This window comes from Hemitrygon akajei, chromosome 23 (assembly GCF_048418815.1).
Source record: "Hemitrygon akajei chromosome 23, sHemAka1.3, whole genome shotgun sequence".
NCBI classification, from domain to species: Eukaryota; Metazoa; Chordata; class Chondrichthyes; order Myliobatiformes; family Dasyatidae; genus Hemitrygon; species Hemitrygon akajei.
In genome coordinates this window covers 8,859,373-8,880,117 of record NC_133146.1, presented here as the reverse complement: position 1 = coordinate 8,880,117, position 20,745 = coordinate 8,859,373, and the positions used below count along the sequence as shown (strand labels likewise).

At 44.4% G+C, this 20,745-nt stretch overlaps 1 protein-coding gene across 1 annotated transcript in view; it reads right to left on the bottom strand.

The window, feature by feature from the left end:
* Window positions 1–19,978, bottom strand: part of LOC140715142 (E3 ubiquitin-protein ligase TRIM8-like) — a 109,302-nt gene extending 89,324 nt beyond the window's left edge. Inside the window, exon 1 of the mRNA XM_073026912.1 lies at window positions 19,322–19,978. Coding sequence (XP_072883013.1) covers window positions 19,322–19,978 — 657 coding nt within the window. The remainder of the gene's footprint in view (window positions 1–19,321) is intronic.
* Window positions 19,979–20,745: the final 767 nt, after the last annotated feature.

Genomic DNA, 20,745 nt, shown 5'->3' with positions numbered 1-20,745 from the left:
CTATAGATGCTGCCTGGCCTACTGCGTTCCACCAGCATTTTGTGTGTGTTGCATGAATTTCCAGCATCTGCAGATTTCCTCGTGTTTGCCCCCTATACAAGTGCTTTGGATCTAAAGATATTCACAACTTGTTCGCCCCATTATCGCAAGAATCGTCAGGGCTTTGGAGAGGATGCAGAAGAGGTTGAATAGGATGTTGCCTGGATTAGAGGACGTGTGCCATAACGAAAGGCTAAATAAAGTTTACTTTCGCTAGAGATGGAGGCTGGGGAGAGATCTGATAGAGGTCTGTAAGATTTTGAGAGGCACAGAGCAGACATACAGCATTGTTTTCCCAGGGTTGAAATGCTAATACCAGGGGGCATATATTTAAGGTAAGAAGGGGTGATTTAAAAAAAATTGAGGGCAAGTTTTTTTAAAATATGTACACAGAGTGGTGGGTGTCTGGAATGTTCTGCCAGGAGTGGTGGTAGAGTCAGATACATTAGGGACTTTTAAGATCGGAAAACAAATGTGAGGAAAATGGAAAGACAAGGACTTGATGTAGGCAGAGGGAATTAGTTCAGTTAGCCATCTGATTACTAATTTAACTGGTTCAGCACAACATTGTGGGCTGAAGGGCCTGTTCTTGTGCTGTACTGGTCTATGTTCTATGTATTTATTTACTGAGACACAGTATGAAACTGGCCCTTCTGGCCACACCACCCACCCAGCAATCCTCCAATTTAATTCTCACCTAATCATGGGACAACTTACAACTACCAATTAACCTACCAATTAGTACATCTTTGTACAGTGGGATGAAACAGGAGCACCCGGAGGAAACCCACGTGGTCACAGGGAGAACGCAGAAACTCCTTACAGGCAGCGGCGGGAATTGAACCCGGGTCACTGGAACTGTAAAGCGTTGCGCTAACCACCATGTTACCATGCTGTGTTGAGCTAACAACATTCACAAGCTTGGTACAAGTTGATCTGTGATTCAATGGATGTTCTTGTGCCAGGGCTCCCAAATATGCATTTTAACCCTTATTTAGAAGTGTTCTTCCTAAAAAAAAAAGTGCCCAAACTAGAGTGGTTCAGTTCAAAGCAAAGCATCAGCCATATGTCAAATGGCTTCAAAGTCATTTTTCTTGCATATTAAACATGAGATATTTATCTTGAGGATTGAAAAGCTTCTTTACACCACAGTAGATAGATACAGCAGGGTGCTGTAGCAGCTAAAATGATGTAATCCAATTCTCAGAGAAGCATATTTGTATCATTTAGTACAGGGTGCAGCTGCAGAATAGGGTAATGGGTTCATCCTCACATCTGGACGAAGTTTATAATGATTACAAAATATGTCATGGACGGTTGAACTGGCTGACACATTCACGCTAGCCAAGAAACACGGTTCCTGAAGTATCAAGGCCTGTCCAATAGGAAACACAAGGAAATCTGCAGATGCTGGAATTGAAACAACACACACAAAATGCTGGTGGAACACAGCAGGCCAGGCAGCATCTATAAGGAGAAGCACTGTCGACATTTCTAGGAGAGACCCTTCTCGGCCTGAAACGTCGACAGTGCTTCTCCTTAAAGAATCTGCCTGACCTGCTGTGTTCCACCAGCATTTTGTGTGTGTTCCTGTCCAATAGGACCCATTCCCTTAACATCCAATGGCCTGCACCTCTACATCTGCCACCATCCTCCTGAACATAATCACTGAGATAACCACATATCCCTGCGGGCAGATTTGATAGAGATATACAAAATTCCTGGGGGTATAGACAAGGATAATGCAAGCAGGCTTTTTCCACTGAGGTTGGGTGGGACTAAAACTAGAGGTTATGGGTTAAGACTTACGGGTGAAATATTTAAGGGGAACATGAGGGGGAAAAGTGTGTGTGTGTGTGTGTGTGTGTGTGTGTGTGTGTGTGTGTGTGTGTGTGTGTGTGTGTGTGCGTGCGTGCGTGCGTGCGTGCGTGCGTGCGTAATATATTGTATATAGATATATATTTTAAAATATTTATTAATTTATTTTAATGCTTGGGTGCCGGGAGGAACGGGGACAAACGAGAAGCCTGGTGCTTCACTGAGCCAGCGATCAATGTTCAGGGTTCAATTCCTGCTGCTTCTGTTTGTCAGTTCTCCTTGTGACCATGTGGGTTTCCTACAGGTGCCCCCACTTCCTCCCACATTCAAAAACATACAGGTTAGTTTTATTTGGCACGTACACATCGAAACATCAAAGCATACAGTGAAATGCGTCATTTTGTGTCAACTACTAACAATCCAAGGATTGTGCTAGAGGCAGCCCACAAGATCACCACTCTTCTGACACTGACGTAGCCTGCCCACAACTCACTAACCCTAAACATAGGTCTTTACAAAATGGGAGGAAACTGGAGCACCCAGAGGATGCCGAAATTGGTAGGGTTAGTAAGTCGTGGATGTGCTATGTCAGCAACGGAAGCATAGCAACAAGCCCGTCCTCAGACTGTTTGATCGTTGACACCAGTGACGTATTTCACTAGACGTTTCAACATACCTGTGACAAATAAAACTCTGTTAAGTCTCAAGATTTTGATCTTAACAAACACTACAACTTAAGGCAGCATTCAACATCTCCTTGGCAAGTACAATGAGGATTGTGTAAATCAGCTGTCCTTCCAGCAATGAAAAAAACAGGACAAGGAATAGATGCAAATCTTTTACAAATAGCCAGCTCTGTACAAAAATACCGGGCAAGAACTGTACCTTCACCAGAAAATTACAGTGGAAGCTCTTACTGTCCTCTACCAGGTTAAGCAATACATCACACCGTCATGAGTGACAGAGATGCATGAACACAGCTGAAGCTAACAGCGGTGGTCACAGATGGCAAACCTCAAGACCCTCCCATTGGTAGCTAATTGGATTGGGAAGTATTGACTTTGGCAATACAAGCAGATTTAAGCTGGCTAGCTTCCATCGGCCAATTAAACAAAATACTGAGAACATTTCTGGTTGGCTTAGGTTCCTCTTGATCTTTTAGCCAAGCTATTAGTCAGATCGGAGCATGTAGTCATCCTTCATTTTAATGCATTTTTGTTGGCATCGCAGTCGAAGACAGACAGCGGAGCACTCTAAATACACTCTGGAGTAGTTATTACCCTTCAACTGCCAGGCTCCTGAACCAACGTGGATAACTTCACTCACCTCAACACTGAGCTGATTTCACAACCTACTTTTATCACGTTCTCAGAATTACTTATTTGTTAGTTTGTTTTGTATTTGCGCCATTTGTCTACTTTTGCACATTGGCTGTTTGTCTTTGTGTAGTTTTTCATTGACTCTGTTGTGCTTCTTTGTATCTATCTACTATGAATGACTGCAGGAAAATGAATCTCAGGGTTATATGTGGTGACATACATGTACTCTGATAATAAATTTACTTTGAACCCAGAAATATCAGCCACTGTGCCACTGCTGTCAGCCCTCACCATTACCTAGGATCTTGCCTGAGACAGCGGACGAGGGCTTCAATGCTCTCTAAACTAAAGCGTGTTCATTGAAGAACTATGTAGGCAAAATTAAAAAGTCTATTCTTAGAAATAAATTGGCAAGTGAAGATTAAAATTCTGCAGTTGCTGGGATACTCATGGGCCTGTTTTACTGGTTATTATGAAAGTCTTTGCTTCATTTCTTTTCTGCCCTCTACCTCAACAATTTTCTCAACTACTCTACCAGCACTTGAAAATTTCCAACCTGCTGATACTTTCACTTTGAGTTCTTTTGTTCTGAATCATTGCCTCCATCAAGAGGCAGGCCAGGCACGAACATCCTTTAAGCTTGTGGTCTCCCCAAACCATCTCAATCCTATTTTCTCCCATCATGTCTCCTGCAAGGACCCCATCCAATCCCCTCAGTTCCTCCACAATTTCTTTGGATGTGACTTTTCACACAGTTGCCACAGAGAATTTCTCCTTCCTGTATTGTGGCATCTCCTCACCCCTAGGTGAAAAGAAGCAACATTTCCTGTTTCCCCTCCTATCTCTTCTCCAATTCTCATCACCTTCCCCACCCTGTTCTGCACTTCTAATAGGCTGTTCCCCTGGACAATCCCCTGATTCACTCTCCTCTCCGCCAACCATTCCCCTCATTGCATTTTCCCACAAATGCGCTTTTTCTCTCTTGCTCACATCCAGGGACCCAGACATCCTTTTCCACATGAAACTGTGATTAAGTGGGCAGTGAATGCAGTATGGAGGATTCTTTCAATCTAGCATATACTGCATTCAGTGCTTACAATGTGATCCACTCTGCATTGGGGAAATCAAATGAAAATTTGGTATCCCTGTGATTTCAGTCTATTGAAGCAGCCAATATTCCCAAGGGCTGCATTTAAATCCTCCATCGTACTCCAACGCATCTGTCACCTCCCACCTTATGTTGAATTAGGGTGTACATTTGTTATTTTTCATATTCCTTCCTTGTAGTTTCACTTTCCTATGTTTGATCATTATCACCAATATACATGTAGTTGTTCAGTGAATTTTCCTGCAATTACAGTAGTTACTGGAATCGTCTGTGCAGGTGTCACTCTGCTTTAATCTGGCTGTTTTATAGGTTAATAGTTATCACTGGAATTTTTTATCTCCTGTTGGAGTACGAGACGACCATGACTGTTTTTTTTTCTCTTTGCATTTCTTTGGTTAGGCTTTGTTCTTGTAGCATTTGATAAAACTGCTTAAGTATATATTTTGTGCCTCTGTCTTAACTTCTGAATAACCTTTGGATCGCAAAAGCATCAAGATCTAGAAATTATAACAACAAGGCCTTGAGGAACAGCACCCTAACTTCCAGGTGAAATATTGAGGTCTACAACTTTAGGTAATAGTCTGCATCACCCATCTTCCTTCTCTAGCCCCAACCTACTGGATACAATCCACTGGCCTAACTTTGCACAACTTGTACATTCCTCTATGCTCTCTCTAGAGCTGACCTCAGTTCAGTTTTCATGAAGTAAACACCATATTCTCTCTCCCTCAAGGGCTCCCATTGAACTCATTTTCAAAATGTACCCAAGGCAACACTGACCTCATCCAATCATCTGTTCCCTTTATGTTGTGCATTCCTCCTACACTCTTGCAACTTCATACAAACTGCTTTATCTCCTTCCCATTTCTGGCAAAGAATCTAAGATTTCAACATCAATTGCCACCTCCCTCCTCCTCCCAGAACTGCCACCTGACCCACTGAGTTCCTGCCATTGTTTTTACTTTAGAAATTTGTGTATATTTCAAGACACAAAAAGCTTTGCAATTTAGAAAAAAAAGTACTCCAGCCCTCTCTTCCAATTTTCCTTGCAAGATTTTTAACGAGTGTGGTTAACAGGAGGAATAATTCACACGAGTGAGGGTGTGAAAGAACAAATATTTTACCAATCTCCACTTTAAATCCCGGACTCCACAGGTTCATAGAGAGCTGGTCTCAACTGGAACAGAAAAGATTTCTTTCACTATCTAATGACCTTTACAGAGAAGTGAGAGTTTTATTGGGAGTGCGCACGTTAGGAAAGGATAAATCTGGGTTTGGCTCTGACGTCCCACTGTGAACAGAACTTGCAACTCTTTTAGTACCGGAAAAGCTGTCAGCAGCATTTTTCAGGGCATGAGTTGCCAGTCTTGAGAAGGGAAAATTGGATTGGGGACATCAAATATATTTCCGAAAAATAATTAAATACAATAAATTACACCCGTTCCTTAAACAAAACCACCTTTTGAGTAGACAGCAGGGTTAGTGACACAGAAGAGAAATAAAAAGAAATTTGGGCTGTCAGCTGAAGACCAATGAAGGATAATACATTGCCAATCAAAACATTCAAGTAAAACAGTTTAATTTAAAAAGGAGATAAGTATTATATAAAGAGTGGCCAAAGGGACAGCAAAATGCAGAACCATGACACAGATTGGTCTTCTCAAGATTCACATTATGAATCCTTGCCCAGCCCGATTGCACTTTCTTTCTTCGTCAGCCAATATGGCCCATTTCTCTCAATAACACAAAGCAAAGCAGAAGTTGAATGATCATGTTCCAGATTCAATGAAGAATGTCGTCATTTTTCACTACACAATTTAAAGGAGTCAGAATCAGGTTTAATAACAGCAGCACGTGTCGTGAAATTTGTTAGCTTAGTGACAGCAGTACAATGCTATACGTGATAGAGAGAAAAAGACAGTGAATTACAGCATATAATAGAGATATTGATATAGTTCAATAAGTAGTGCAAAAAAGACAGAATTTTTTTTTTTTTTAGAGTGAGGTAATGCTCATGGGTTCACTGTCCATTCAAAAATCAGATGGCAGAGGGAAAGAAGCTGTTCCTGAATCACTGAAAATGTGCCTTCAGGTTCCTGTAACTCCTTCGATGGTAGCAATGAGAAGAGGGCAAGTCCTGGGTGATGATAGAGCTGATTAATTTTACAACTCTGCAGCTTCTTTTGATTCCGTGCCATAGCCACCACACCCCCTCCCCCCATACCAGTCAGTGATGCAACCAGTTAGAATAGTCCAGAGTACAACTGTAGAAATTTGAAGGTGTTTTTGGTGACATACCAATCTCCTTAAACTCCTAATGAAATTTAGCCACTGTCTTGCCTTCTTTGTTGCTGGCTCAATATGTTGGGACCAGGTTAGATCCTCTGAGATCGCGACACCCAGGAACGTGAAATTGCTCACTCTCTCCACTTCTGATCCCTCTCAGGACCGGTGCGTGTTCCCACATCTCACCCTTCCTGAAGTCCACAACCAGCTCTTTGGTCTTACTGGCATTGAGTGCAAGGTTATTATTGCGACACCACTCAACTAGCTGGTATATCACACTCCTGTATGCCCTCTCGTCACTGTCAGAGATTCTGCCAACAATGGCTGTATCATTACCAATTTACAGATGACATTTGAGCTATGCCTGGCACACAGCCATGAGTATAGAGACAGAGTAGAACAGTGGACTAAGCACACATCCCTGAGGTGCGCATGTGTTGATTGTCAGCGAGGTGGAGATGTAATTTCCAATCCACACTGATTGTGGTCTTCCGGTTAGGAAGTCAAGGGTCCAGTTGCAGAGGGAGGTACAGAGGCCCAGGTTCTGTAGCTTATCGATCAGGACTGTAGGAATGATGGTGTTAAACTCTGAGCTGTAGTCAATAAACAGCATCCTGAAATAGGTACTTGTGTTGTCCGGGTGATCCAAGGTTGTGTGTTGAACCAGTGAGATCGTATCCACCATAAGCCTACTGTGGTGATAGGCAAATTGCAGTGGGTCCAGGTCCTTGCTCAGGCAGGAGTTGATATTAGTCATAACCAACCTCTCAAAGCACCTCATTACTGTAGATGTGAGTGCTACTGGACAATAGTTGTTAAGGCAGCTCACGCTACACTTCTTGGGCACTGGTATGATTGTTGCCCTTTTGAAGCAGGTGGGAACTTCCGAATGTAGAAATGAAAGATTGAAAATATCTTTGAATGTCCCCACCAATTGATTGGTACAGGATTCGGATGACCAATGGGATGAACCAAAAGGTTCATAGCCTGCTGAGGGCTAGAGCTGTACATGCAACCCAGGTATGACTTGCGGAGGGCTATTTCAAGAGCTAAGGAACAATTCCAAGTACTCATTCAGTCCCTGAATACAGTCCAGTCCACCAGTTCAAAGCAGTCCTGTAAATGCCCCTGCCTTCTTGGTCCTCACCACTGGTGCTGCAGTCTTCAGTCTCTGCCTATACTTGAGGAGTAGAAGTACAGCCAGGTGATCGACCTTCCAAAGTGTGGGCGTGGAATAGCACATTAAGGAATCTTGAGGAGACAAAATGATTGTTACACTGGATCTGATGTTACACCTGGCACACATCAGTGATTCAGGAACAGCTTCTTCCCCTCTGCCATCCGATTTCTGAATGGACACTGAACCCATGCACACTACCTCACTACTTTTTTAAATTTCCATTTCCGCACTCCTTATTTAATTTACCCATTTAATATACATACTTACCATAATTCATGAGTTTTTCTCATTATCATGTATTGTATTCTTTCTGCAAAGTCAACAAATTTCACGACATATGTCGAAGATATTAAACCTGATTTGATGCATTAGAAAAGACAATGAACAAAGAATGCAATAAGATAAAACTACTTATCCTGAAGGAAATTATTGTGGTAAGCTTGCTCAGTCAGAAATATATACAAAATGTAAGCATTGAGGTACAAAAAAACCCCCAAAGTGCATTAAAATAAAAACACAATAAATAAACAGACAAGATTAACTTGTATACATTGATTGTACACAAAATGTTGCTAGGTACAAGAGTATCTGTCTGTAATGTGACTCTGACAGGAAATGATAAAGCCGTGGTGGTGGGTGGGTTAATGGGTGAAGATGTTGATCAGTCTGCTAGCTTGGAGGAAATAACCAATTCTGCACAGGGAACAACTGCTACACTCTCTCTAATTGTTGTCAAATTTTAAAGTGACTGATTAAAGAGATCTAATGCATTCACAAAACAAGGTCTCTGCAATATTAAAATTGTTGGAACTCCCCTCTTACAAATGGCAAATAGATTCCTGCACATCCTTCCCCCAAACTTTTCTTTTATCCGAAGTGACTGATGGATTTGGGTCACTGAATGTTTAGGATCAAGTTGGAGTCTATTTACTTTGCCTCAGTTTAAGTGACCTGGAAAGAGCCACACTGCTTGAGATTTTCATTATTGTTGGTAAATTTAGCCCAAGTTTCCTTAAATTGTTAGGTCCAGGACAACCATAGTTAATACATTTAAAAATAAATATTTTGCGCTGGTTCCTGATGAAACAATTCAAGGAAACCGGCGAAACAAAAATAAAACTATGACCTTCATTCAATCCATTCTATGAAAGCTGGGTAAGAAATGGATAAACTTCTTATCATTGTTATCACTTATTCTTAGTCACCTGGACCAGAAGGACCACATCCCTGGGTTTGGAAAGAGGTAGCTGAAGAGATTGTGGAAGCTTTAGTAATCAATAGATTCTGGCATGGTTCCTGGAGGACTGAAACACTGCAAATGTTGCTCCACTCTTTCCAAAGGGAGGGAGGCAAAAAAAGCAAATTATAGGCCAGTTAATCTGATTGGGAAGGTTTTGGAGTCCATTATTAAGCATGGGGTTTTGAGCTACTTGGAAGCACACAGAAAACTATGCTTTGGCCTATTTTAATGAAAGGAAAATCTTGCTTGACAAATCTGTTAGAATTCTTTGAGGCAGGATAGACAAAGGAAAGTCCGTGGATGTTTATTTGGATTTTCAGAAGGCCTTTGACAATTTACCATACAGGAGGCTGCTTAACAGGAGCCCATAGTATTATGGGACAGGTACTAGAATATACTGGCTGGAGGCAAAGAGTGGGAATAAAGGGGGGCTTTTCTGGCTAGCAACTAGTGACTAGTGGTGTGCCGTAGGGGACGGTGTTGGGACTGCTTCTTTTCATATTGTACGAGAATGATTTGAAAGAAGGAATTGATGCCTTTGTGGTCAAGTTTGCGAATTATACGAAGATAGGTGTAAGGGCAGGCAGAGGAAGCATGGTATCTGCAGGACTTACATTGGGGGAATGGGCAAATGTGGCAGATGAATATAATGTAAAGTGTATGGTCATGCACTTCGGTAGAAAGAATAAAGGCATCGACTATTTTGTAAATGGGGAGAAAATTCAAAATTCAGAGGCACAGTAGGACTTGGGCATCCCCATGCAGGATTCCCTAAAGGTCAACTTGCAGGTTGAATCGGTGGTAAGCAAGGCATTCATTTCTAGAGGACTAGAATATGAAAGGAAGGATGTAATGCTGAGGCTTTATAAGGCATTGGTCAGACTGCACTTGGTGTATTGTGAGCAGTTCTGGAGGCCCTTATCTAATTGGAGAGGTTCCAGAGGAGGTTCACATGGAGGATCCCAGGAACAAAAGGGTTAACAGATGAAGAAGGTTTGATGGCTTTGGGCCATTACTTGCTGCAGTTCAGAAGAAAGGGATGGGGATCTCATTGAAAGCTATTGAATATTCAAAAGGCAAAAAAGGAAATCTGCAGATGCTGGACATTCAAGCAACACACACAAAATGCTGGTGGAACGCAGCAGGTCAAACATGTGTTCCCCCAGCATTTTGTGTGAATATTGAAAAGTTTGGATATAGTAGATGTGGAGAGGATGTTTCCTACAGTGGGGGAGTCTGGCGAAGGCACAGCCTCAGGATTGAGGGCATCCATTTGGAACAGATGAGGAAAAATTAATTTAGTCAGTGGGTGGTGAATCTGTAGAATTCGTTGCTGCAGATGGCTATGCAAGTCAAGTCATTGGGAGTATTTATTAAAGAAGAAATTCTTGATTAATCAGTGAGTCAAAGGCTATGAAGAGAAGGCAGATGAATTGGATTGAGAGGGATGATAAATCAGCCATGATGGAATGGTGGAGCAGACTCAATGTGCTAAATGGCCTAATTCTGCTCCTAGGTCTTATGATCTTATACAGTCATCTTTCAATTGGCTAAACTTCTCATTGTGACCTAGACTCCTGGTGGATATTTTATGCACTATATATCAGGGGAACAATGGCTGTCCAACTTTACCCATCATCTGGACATCATGGAATCTTGTGCAAGGAGCGACGTCAGCATGCAGTCTGCACAACAAAGCACGAGGAACGGAAAGTGCATAATCCCTACATCCTCAACGTCAATTGCCCTCAGGAAGGGCTGCAACCTTTCACAGAAGAAACTGGAAATCTAATTAAGCACTGGAGTAGATTACTTTGCAATCAAAAACACTTTCAAGTTTAAAACACAAGAGATTCAGCAGATGCTGGAAATCCAGAGTAAGACACACAAAATGCTGGAGAAACTCAGCAGGTCAGGCAGCATTTATGGAAAGCAATAAAAGTCGACGTTTCGAGTCATGTGCCTTCATCAGGATTCTTGGCCTGAAAAGTTGACTCATCATTTCCATAGATGCTGCCTGACCCACTGAGTTCCTCCAGCATTTTACATGTCTTACTCTGGATTTCTAACATCTGCCAAATCTCATGTTTTAAATTTGAGTTCTCCTTTAAAATTCAAGTAGCTGGAGATATATACGCTCCTTGTACATCAGCTTTAGTAGCTACTGAGATATCTCAAAACTGAGGATAAATGAATATACTTGCCAAACAGTCAATGTGCAGCAGCAATCTTTGAGTACTATAACCGCTGACTTCAGAAATTCACAAAATGCATCACCAGCTCGGCATTTTTGAACTTAATGTGACCTTGCCAGCCCATCTGCAGTCCAATCTGTCCACACAAGGCCTTTAGCTCTCTCTGAAAAATGCTGGTATTCAGCGAAGGCAGCGCTTTCTGTGACCTCAGAGCTAAGCTACCTAATAGGTTCACAGTGATGAACACATATACATGCAGAAAATCTTAAATGGTGTTCCCAGCTTCATAAGTACCAGCATCACTTGAAGAGAAGCTGGTACTGGTACTCTTCACAAGTACCCGCACAACTACCAGGAGTATAGAGACACGTGAGGCAGAGGCAGCTGAGAACCCTGGCAAACTGTATTGCACTTTGGGTCTTGTTGATAACAAGCTTATCTCCTTCAAGATCAATTCCCCAAGTATTGTGTGTGTGTGTGTGTTTTTGAGGGGAAGGATGGAAGGGGTGAATATATTAAAACATGAAGCAATAAGTTAAACGAACTAAGGTGGAAAGAAATAAAATGGTAAAACAAATTTCTTGACAATGACTGCCATTGATTTACAAGAACAAATCCCTTCAGTTGCTAAAAACCAAAGTTTGCAACCACTCATTTTCCACCCTCCTCCCCAAAAGGGTGGTGTATTTCAATTAAACCAATCAACAACTGGTTGATTCACAAGCCTGAATTTAAAATATTCCACTCCATAAGAAAACTACTTCTCCTGTGCAACAGACTATTTTATCCCTGTATATTATGTTAATGATCTGGCAGAAGAACCATCACCACAGTTTGGAACACACTGTCGGGGGTGCTGATAGAAACTGATGCAATAGGAACATTTAGAATACTCTCAGCTAGGCATGTGGATGCAAAGAAAAAGAGGGTTAGGGGCTGTGTAGGTGGAAAGGGTTAGATTCAACTGTGGAGTAGGTTTAGTGCAGTGCTACATATGACTTCATAAATAATTTTTATGGCTCTTTTTTTATTTATTTATTTATTTATTTTTTTTACAGGGAGAAGGCCAGAGGATGGGGTTGAGAATGATAATAAATCAGCCATGATGGAATGGCAGAGCAGACCCTTTAGGCCAAATGGCCTATTTCCACTTCTGTGTGTTGTGGTCTTATATAGGTTGACTGTGTACTGTTACATGTTCTATGTCAGAATCAGGGTTATTATGACAAACACATGTTGTTAAATGTTTTGAAGCAGTAGTACAGTGGAAGACAAAAACTTACTATAACTTGCTATAAGAATTATATATCTCCCCTAAAATGTTGAGTGTGGGTCTTCAGGCTTCTGTACCTCCTCCCTGATGTTACCTCCAAGAGGACCACAACCTTGCCATTAGGTTTGGAGGTTTGTGTGCCTCAGTGACAGAGGGCTATGTTGGTGCAGTCAGAACTTCATACTTTGGCTCTTGGTAAAGTCACCCATGTCAAAAGGTCATTGGAATTTAGAAGGATGAGAGAGGAGGATCTGATTGAAACATATAAGATTATTAAGGGATTGGACACACTAGAGGCAGGAAACATGTTCCTGATCTTGCGGGGAGTCCAGAACCAGAGGCCACAGTTTAAGAGCCATTTAAAATGGAGTTCAGGAAAAACTTTTTCACTCAGAGAGTTGTGGATCTATGGAAAGCTCTGCCTCAGAAGGCAGTGGAGGCCAATTCTCTGGATGCTTTCAAGAAAGAGTTAGATAGAGCTCTTAAAGACAGTGGAGTCAAGGGATATGGGGAGAAGGCAGGAACGGGGTACTGATTGTGGATGATCAGCCATGATCACATTGAATGGTGGTGTTGGCTCGATGGACCGAATAGCCTAATCCTGCACCTATTGTCTATTGTCAAAGGGCAGAGGCCAGACTAAGAGTGATCCACCGGTCCTCCAGATTCAGGGGTTCAGCTCAGGGTTAACAACCTTGACTTGCAAAAAAAAAAATTGTTACAGAAGCAGCAATGAAGAATCATTCTACATCTGAGTGCGACATTATTCCCGAGTCTCCACTATGCATTGCATAACTGACAGTGAAAACCGTGAGGAAGCTACTGACATGAAGGAAGCCCTGAACACTGCCAGAGATAGAGAGCCTTCATTGCTGCCCTAACCACCAGTGACATAATAGGCAGTCTATCCGTACATCCCTGCTGTTAGTAATGAGGACAGCACTTAAATATCTGGCCAAGACTTCACCCGTGACTTGACTGCTAATAAAAAGTATTTTAAAAACTGAAATGGTTGCTTTCTTTTTAAAGCCCTTAGAAACAACATCCCAAAACTGGTGTTTAAAATATTCCCCAAACTGAACTGCAGAGCAAAAAGCAACAGAACTACAGATCATAAATGCTTTCACACAAATAAACATCTGCCCCCAACTGTTTGTCAACTCCACACTGCCACAATAAGGGAAACCTTGGTTGGGCTGAGAGGTAGCAGCTGCAGTTCTATTTGGAGAAGTGCAAAGTGAAACACTTTGGAAGGTTGAATTGAATGTAGAGTAAGAGTTAATGACAGGATACTTATCAGTGTGGAGGGACAGGGGGATCTTGGGATCCACATCCTTGGATCTCTCAAAGTTACAGAAAAGTTGATAGGGTGATTAAGAAGGCATCTGGTATGTTAGCCTTCAATTGTCAGGGGATTGAGTTCGAGCTGCGAGGTAATATTGCAGCTCTATAAAACTCCGGCTGGACCACACTATGAGTAGTGCATCTCGTTCTGATTGCCTCATTATAGGAAGGATGGGAAAGCTTCAGGAGATCTACCAGGATGCACTCTGTTTTAGAGAGAATGTATCATAAAGGTTGACCTAGCGAGGGCTTTTCTCCTTGGGTGAGGGGAAAGAGGAAGACAGACAATGATAGAAGCAAGCAAGATGATTAAAAGCATACAGAGCAGCTTGGCTAATATGGGAGGGCATCATAGTATAGAGGGAATGTTAGAGTTTTTTGTCAATATGCAGAGTGGTAGGTGCATGGAATGTACAGCAAACAGTGGTGTACAGGCAAACACATTAGGGACATTTAGGAGATGCTTAGGCAGGCACACAGATGAAAGAAAAATAGAGGGTTATGTGGGAGGGAAGGGTTCGATTGACCTTGGAGTAGGTTAAAAGGTCAGCACGACATTGTGGGCTGAATGGTTTGTACTGAACTGTCCTGTTCCCTATGTTCTAATCCCAGAAATGAACTCCATTCCCAGAAAACTGTAGTCATGTCAGAGGAGGAAAGGAGAAAATGCCAGCTGTGCACACGAGGGAGAAAATCTCAAATTCAGATCTGTAGGATTACAAATATCCCAAAAGCATTCAGTTCTACAGCTTTGGGAGTGAATCACCAGAAAAGAAAATTTTCTCTTTGCGCATCGCAAAATTCCATCCCCTGCCTCTATGGCTTTTGTGGTGAAGGCAATCACAGACATTTGCTCACAAGAGACCCATAGTTTTCTAATTTCAGCATTTCAGTTTACCAGCCCACTTACACCCTTCCAGCCTAACACCTCAGAATTTTGGAACCAGGGAAAGAAAAAGATGCACTGCTGATGGAGCAGCCTTGAACCTCCGATTACAATCGCTATCCCTCTCCCTGTTGCTGATTCACCTAGGTCTTCTCATGTGCCCCTTTCCCTCTCCCCAGCCTGTTTCACAGATTCTCTTCTCTCACCCATCTGCCAATTCTTCCACACTTGGTCCCCCTCCCCCTACTGTTCCCATCTGTTCAGCATCCCTCCCTCCCTTAACTGCTTTCACTCACCGGTTTCCCATCACTGCCTAGGCCACTATCCCCGTGGAGACTTACTAGGATTAGAGAGCACGTCTTATTTAGAATAGGGTGAGCAAGCTAGGGCTTTTCTCTTTGGAGCGAAGGAGCAGACTTCATTGAGGTGTACAAGATAAAAGGCATAGATCGAGTGGACAGCCAAAGACCTCTTCACAGGATGGAAATGGCTATTAAAATGGGGCAAGGTTGAAGGTGATTGGAGGAAAATATTGAGGTGGGATGTCAAAGACAGGCTTTTTAAAATTTCTGCAGAGAGTGTGGGACACCATCACGGGTGCTAGTAAAGGTAGATATGTTAAGGACATTTAAGACCCTCTTAGAAGGGCACACGGATGAAAGAAAAATGGAGGGCTATGTGGGAGGGAAGGGTTAAATAGGTTAAAAGGCCAGCACAACATTGTGGGCTGAAAGGTCTGTGCTGTTGTATCATTAACCCCTTCTCACCTGAATCCACTATTGCTTAGTGGTCCCTGCCTCACCCCTCTCCTCCACACTGGTTACCTCCCATTCAGTACCTGATGCAGGGTTTCGACCTCCACAGATGCCGCCTGACCCACTTCAGTTCTTCCAGTAGCTCGTGTTTTGATTCCAGTATCGGCAGCTCACTTTGTTAAAAGCTTGAAAATACCTTCTCACCTAGTTATTAACTTTGTCACGTCTAATGGCAAATGTGCCCAGCACAACTGCGTACACACACTTAGCCTCCCGGAGGGCAAGAATAAACTTGCAAGAGTAAAACAACAAAATTATTTGACAAGTTTCTAAGACATACAAGTTTGCCATCTACATAGACCAGGGTACCACCCGGAGAAATATGGGTGTGACAGAATGAAATGCAGCCCCTCGGGCAAGTTCTGCCTCCCATGGATGACCTGAGCTCGTGATCAATTCCATTCTATTCACATTAGCTCCAAAGACTGGCAGCTTGATAGACAAAGCTCCAAGTGTCTATGCAGCCAGAGCCTTGCTTCTTTAGTGGGATAGTACAGAGAAAAAAAGAGATAGGGTGGTTAAGAAGGCATATGGTGTGTTGGCCTTCATTAATCAGGGGACTGAGTTCAAGAGCCACAAAGTAATGTTGCAGCTCTATAAAACTCTGCTTAGACCACACTTAGAATATTGTGTTCAGTTCTGGTCTCCTCAATATAAGGCTATGGAAACCTTAGAAAGAAAGCAGGGGAGATTTACCAGGATGCTGCCTGGATTAGAGAGCACGTCTAATGAGGAAAGATCGAGTGAGAAAGAACTTTTCTCTTTGGAGAGGAGAACGAGTCATAGAGTCACAGAAACAGGCCCTTTGACCCATTCAGTCTGTTCTGAACCACTGTCCCGCACAGGGACCATGGCCCTCCATACCCTCTACCATCGATGTGCCTATCTAAACTTCTCTTAAACATTGAAATCAAGCTTGCATACATGGCAGCTCATTCCACACTCTCACAGCCCTCCGACTGAAGAAGCTTGCCTTCATTTTTCCCTTAAATGTTTCACTTTCCACCTTTAACTCAAGGCCTCTAGTTGTACTCTAACCCAAACTCAGTGGAAAAAGCCTGCTTGCATTTACCCTACCTATATCCCCCATAATTTTGTACATCTCTATCAAATCCCTCAATCTTCAAGCTCCAAGGAATAAAGTCCTAACCTATTCAATCTTTCCTTATAACTCAGGTCCTCCAGACCCAGCAACATTCTTGTAAATAAGAGGTAACTTGACAGAGATGTACAAGAGGCATAGATCAGAGATTTCCCCACCCCCCGGGAAAAAGGGCATTATAAGGGGGCATAACTTTAAGATGTTTGGGAGGAAAGTACACCAGGTATATCAGAGGCACTTTCTTTACACTACACAGGGTAGTGGGTGCGTAGAACACACTGCTAGGGCTGGTGGGAGAGGCAGACACATTAGGGATAATTTAAGAGACTGTTAGGCGCATGGATGAAAGAAAAATAGAGTGAAGGGTGAGGTTGAATTTCGAGGAGATTAAAGGGTCAGTACAATATTGTGGGCCAAAGGGCCTGTACTGAGCTATACTTTACAATGTGCTGCATTGCCCAACTCCTCTCCTAGACTCTAATGATAATTATCCCCCCCCCCCCCCCCACATTTAGATTCACTTTCAATTTATCAGCGAGGATCCTCATTTTAACCATCCTTTGTATCCTATAGTCAAGCGAACACTTGTCTGGTGTCTTCAGAAAGACCTCAACTTCTCCAAAGAGAAAGTAGTTGATTTCAAGTGCTGAGGATTAATAACACTTTTCTGGAATAGAAAAATCTAGTTTCTAAATTATTTGTTCAAAGATGGAATAAAGCATTGATACTCTAGATCATTGCTTCTGAAAAAGCACGACAAAACTAAGCTTTGCAACTCTATAGGTCAGGGAACAGGGCAGTGACAAGGCTGAAGAATTCTGAAGAAGGGCCACTTGACACAAAACACGAATCATTTCCTCTCATGATCCAAGTATCTGTAATATTTTTCCGCTTTGGAGGATACACAGAGGGTAAAAGAGGCTACTTGACTCAGTTAGCATTATCCCCTGCAGGACATCTGTCAGCCCAGCCCCATGTCAGTTGAAATGATGGAAGACGACTGTTTCGACAGCATGCCACAACTGGGCAGTCTATTCCAAACATTAACCTTCAACTATACAATCAGATCCTCACTCATATCAATACTGCACTCATCAGTCACATTAGAACTTTGCCTTGCCCACAAAAGGGGAAAACCGTAAAATCCTCTGACAAACACCTTCAGCAAATATCCTGAAACCTTCCACAATGGCGGGGGGGGGGGGTGAAAAGAGAGGGGGGGGTTGAATAGAGAGGGGGAGAGGGGAGAGAGGGAGATCAATCGGCAAAGCAGATATGGAGGCAGCTGACAGAAAGACAGACAGAGAGTTGTGAGGGAGGATAGCAGGGGGCGGAGGCAGATCTGAGGGGAGAGACAGCTGGTGGGGAGAGTGGGAAAAAGGGGGGGAGAGGGCGAGTAGAGAGGAGGGGAGAGGGGTTAGAAGCGCGGCGGAGACGGTACGTGACAGAAAAAGACAGAAGGGGTGCAGGGAAAAGGGGGAGAGAGATGGGAGGGTACGGAGAGAGAGCGGGAGAGGGAGATGGAGGAGAGAGTGGGAGGGTCCTGGAGAGGAAGAGGGATATTAGGAGGGAGAGTAGTATTAAGAAGGGGAATGATATTAGTAGGGGATAAAGAAAGCAAGGGGCGGGGGAAAGGGGGGAGGGGACGCATCAGAGAGAGACAGAGGGGGGCAGAGAAGAGATATAGATAGAGACAAATTGACAGACAGGCGGGGCGGGGGAGAGGAGAGAGAATGCAGCAGAAACAGACAGAGAGAGAAGATGGGAGGGGATGGGAGAGAGAGAGGGAGAGGGTGGGCACGAGAGGCAGGGAGGGGCAGGCAAGAGAGGGGGATCAGGCAAGTCAGAGAGACAGTGAGAAAGACAGGTGATAGGGAGAGAGAACTACAGGCAAGAGAGTGACAGGCAACAGAGAGAGGGAGACAGGCGGCGGGGTAGAGAGTGACAGGTGAGGGAGTGAAAGGGAGAGGCGGGAGTGCGAGAATGTTACAGGCAAGGGCACGCAAGGGGGACAGGCGAGAGAGAGAGAATGAGAGACACAGAGAGAGAGAGGTACAGGCCAGAGTGACAGAGAGAGACAGAGAGACAGGTGGGAGTGAAAGAGTGAGAGAGACAGACTAGTGAGAGAGAGAGGGACAGGCGAGAGAGAGACAGGTGAGAATGAGGGGGACAGGAGAGAGAGAGAGAGAGAGAGAGAGAGAGAGAGTGGGGGACAGGGGAGAGAGAGAGAGAGGGACAGGAGAGAGAGAGAGAGAGAGAGAGAGAGAGGGGGACAGGGGAGAGAGAGAGAGAGAGAGAGAGAGAGAGGGGGACAGGAGAGAGAGGGACAGAGAGAGAGGGGGACAGAGAGAGAGAGGCGGACAGAGAGAGAGAGAGGGACAGAGAGAGAGAGAGGGACAGAGAGAGAGAGAGGGACAGAGAGACTAGTGCGAGAGAGGGGAGAGAGTCTGGCGACAGGGAGAGACACAGACTAGTGAGAGTGAGAGACAGGCGAGAGTGAAAGAGAGAGACAGACTAATGAGTGAGAGAGAGAGAGAGAGAGAGAGAGAGAGAGACAGGCCAGAGAGAGTCAGGCGAGATTAAATATTCAGGAGAGAAAGAAAAAGGAGACAAAGACAGAGAAAGAAAGAAAGAAGCGAATAAAGGGAGACAAAGAGGTAGAAGGGGTGTCACACACAATGGCAAGGTGACAATGGTGCAGGTGCAGCGTCCTTACCCGAATCTCGTTCCTCCTGACCTCCAGGTCGCAGATGCTGTGTCCGTGGTGGCTGCCCATGTAGTAGCAGTAGCGGCAAACGGCCACTTGGTCGGTCTCGCAGTGCAGCAGCCGGTAGGCGTCGTGCTGCGCGCAGCTCCAGGCCCGCGCATCCCCGGCCTCGATTAGCAAGTGGCTGCCGCTGACCGAGGCGGCCTGCAGGTGCGCGGCGACGTGCGCCTGGCAACAGCCGGTGTCGCAGCGCAGGCACACCTTCTGCGCCGGCGAGCTGCGGCAGTAGCGGCAGCAGAGCGGGCTGTAGGCCGAGTTGGCGGCCGACGAGGCCGCGGGGTTGTTATTGGCGGCGGCCGCCGAGCCGGCGACGGCGGCGGCGGAGGAAGCGGCGGCGGCGGCGGCCACGGCGGCGGCGTCGGCCGTGAACGAGTTGAACTTCTCCACGATATTGCTGAGTTTGAGGTTCTTCTCCAGGGCCGGCTTCTGCGGGTAGACGTTGTTGCACTCGGGGCAGCGGCTCACCGACTCCTTGGCCCAGGCCTCGCCGATGCAAGCCCGGCAGAAGTTGTGCTTGCACGGCAGCTGCACCGGCTCCACGAAGACCTGCAGGCAGATCGGGCACAGAAGTTCCTCCTCGAAGCAGCTCTTCCAGTTTTCAGCCATCTTGGGGGAAGAAATTCGTTATTTTTCCCCGAAAAGTCAAAACCCAACCCCCTCCCCCCTCGACCGACCGACCGTCCCACCTCAGCAGCGGCGGTAGGTAAAGATTTCCATTTAAAATCGGAGGTAAAACCGGTCAATTCAACAACAGATCGTCCGATTTCAGTCCCCGGAGCGAGCAACACGCCCTCCCTTATTCTGCCTTCCCTTTCTTCTTCACAGCCTCAGCCTGACTTCCTCACTGCCATCGAGCTCGTGAAAGCCTCTCCTCTCTCTCTCTCTTCCAAAAGAGATTTAAAAAGGAAATTCCAATCTTGTTGGCACGAATCTCCCTTGTTTAAAAAAAAGCGTTCATTTGGTTTTAAATCCAACCCATCCACTCATTTCCAGCCATCTTCAGCAAGCCTCTTTCTTTCGGTCGGTGCTTATTTTACCGATTTCTCCTTCAAGGGGTATAAATCATTTATATTTATGGCACATTTTTCTTCTCGTCAGCCACCCCCTTCTTCCTTTAGGTACCTTTTTTTTCTCCCCTCTTCCCCTTGCTGCAGTCGAACACCACCCTCTTCTGTCAAGTCCAAACTGTTCGGCTCTCCTTCCGGAGTCCCAGATACATCCGAGCAAATATGATCACTCAGGAGAGACGAGAATCCAATCTGCCACTGGCTGTCACGGCATTAAATCCAGATCTAACACACACAAATCAGTTTGCAGCCATCTTGCCTTCTCCTTGCTTCAGCTTTTCTCCCCTCTTGCTTCGCAATCACGAA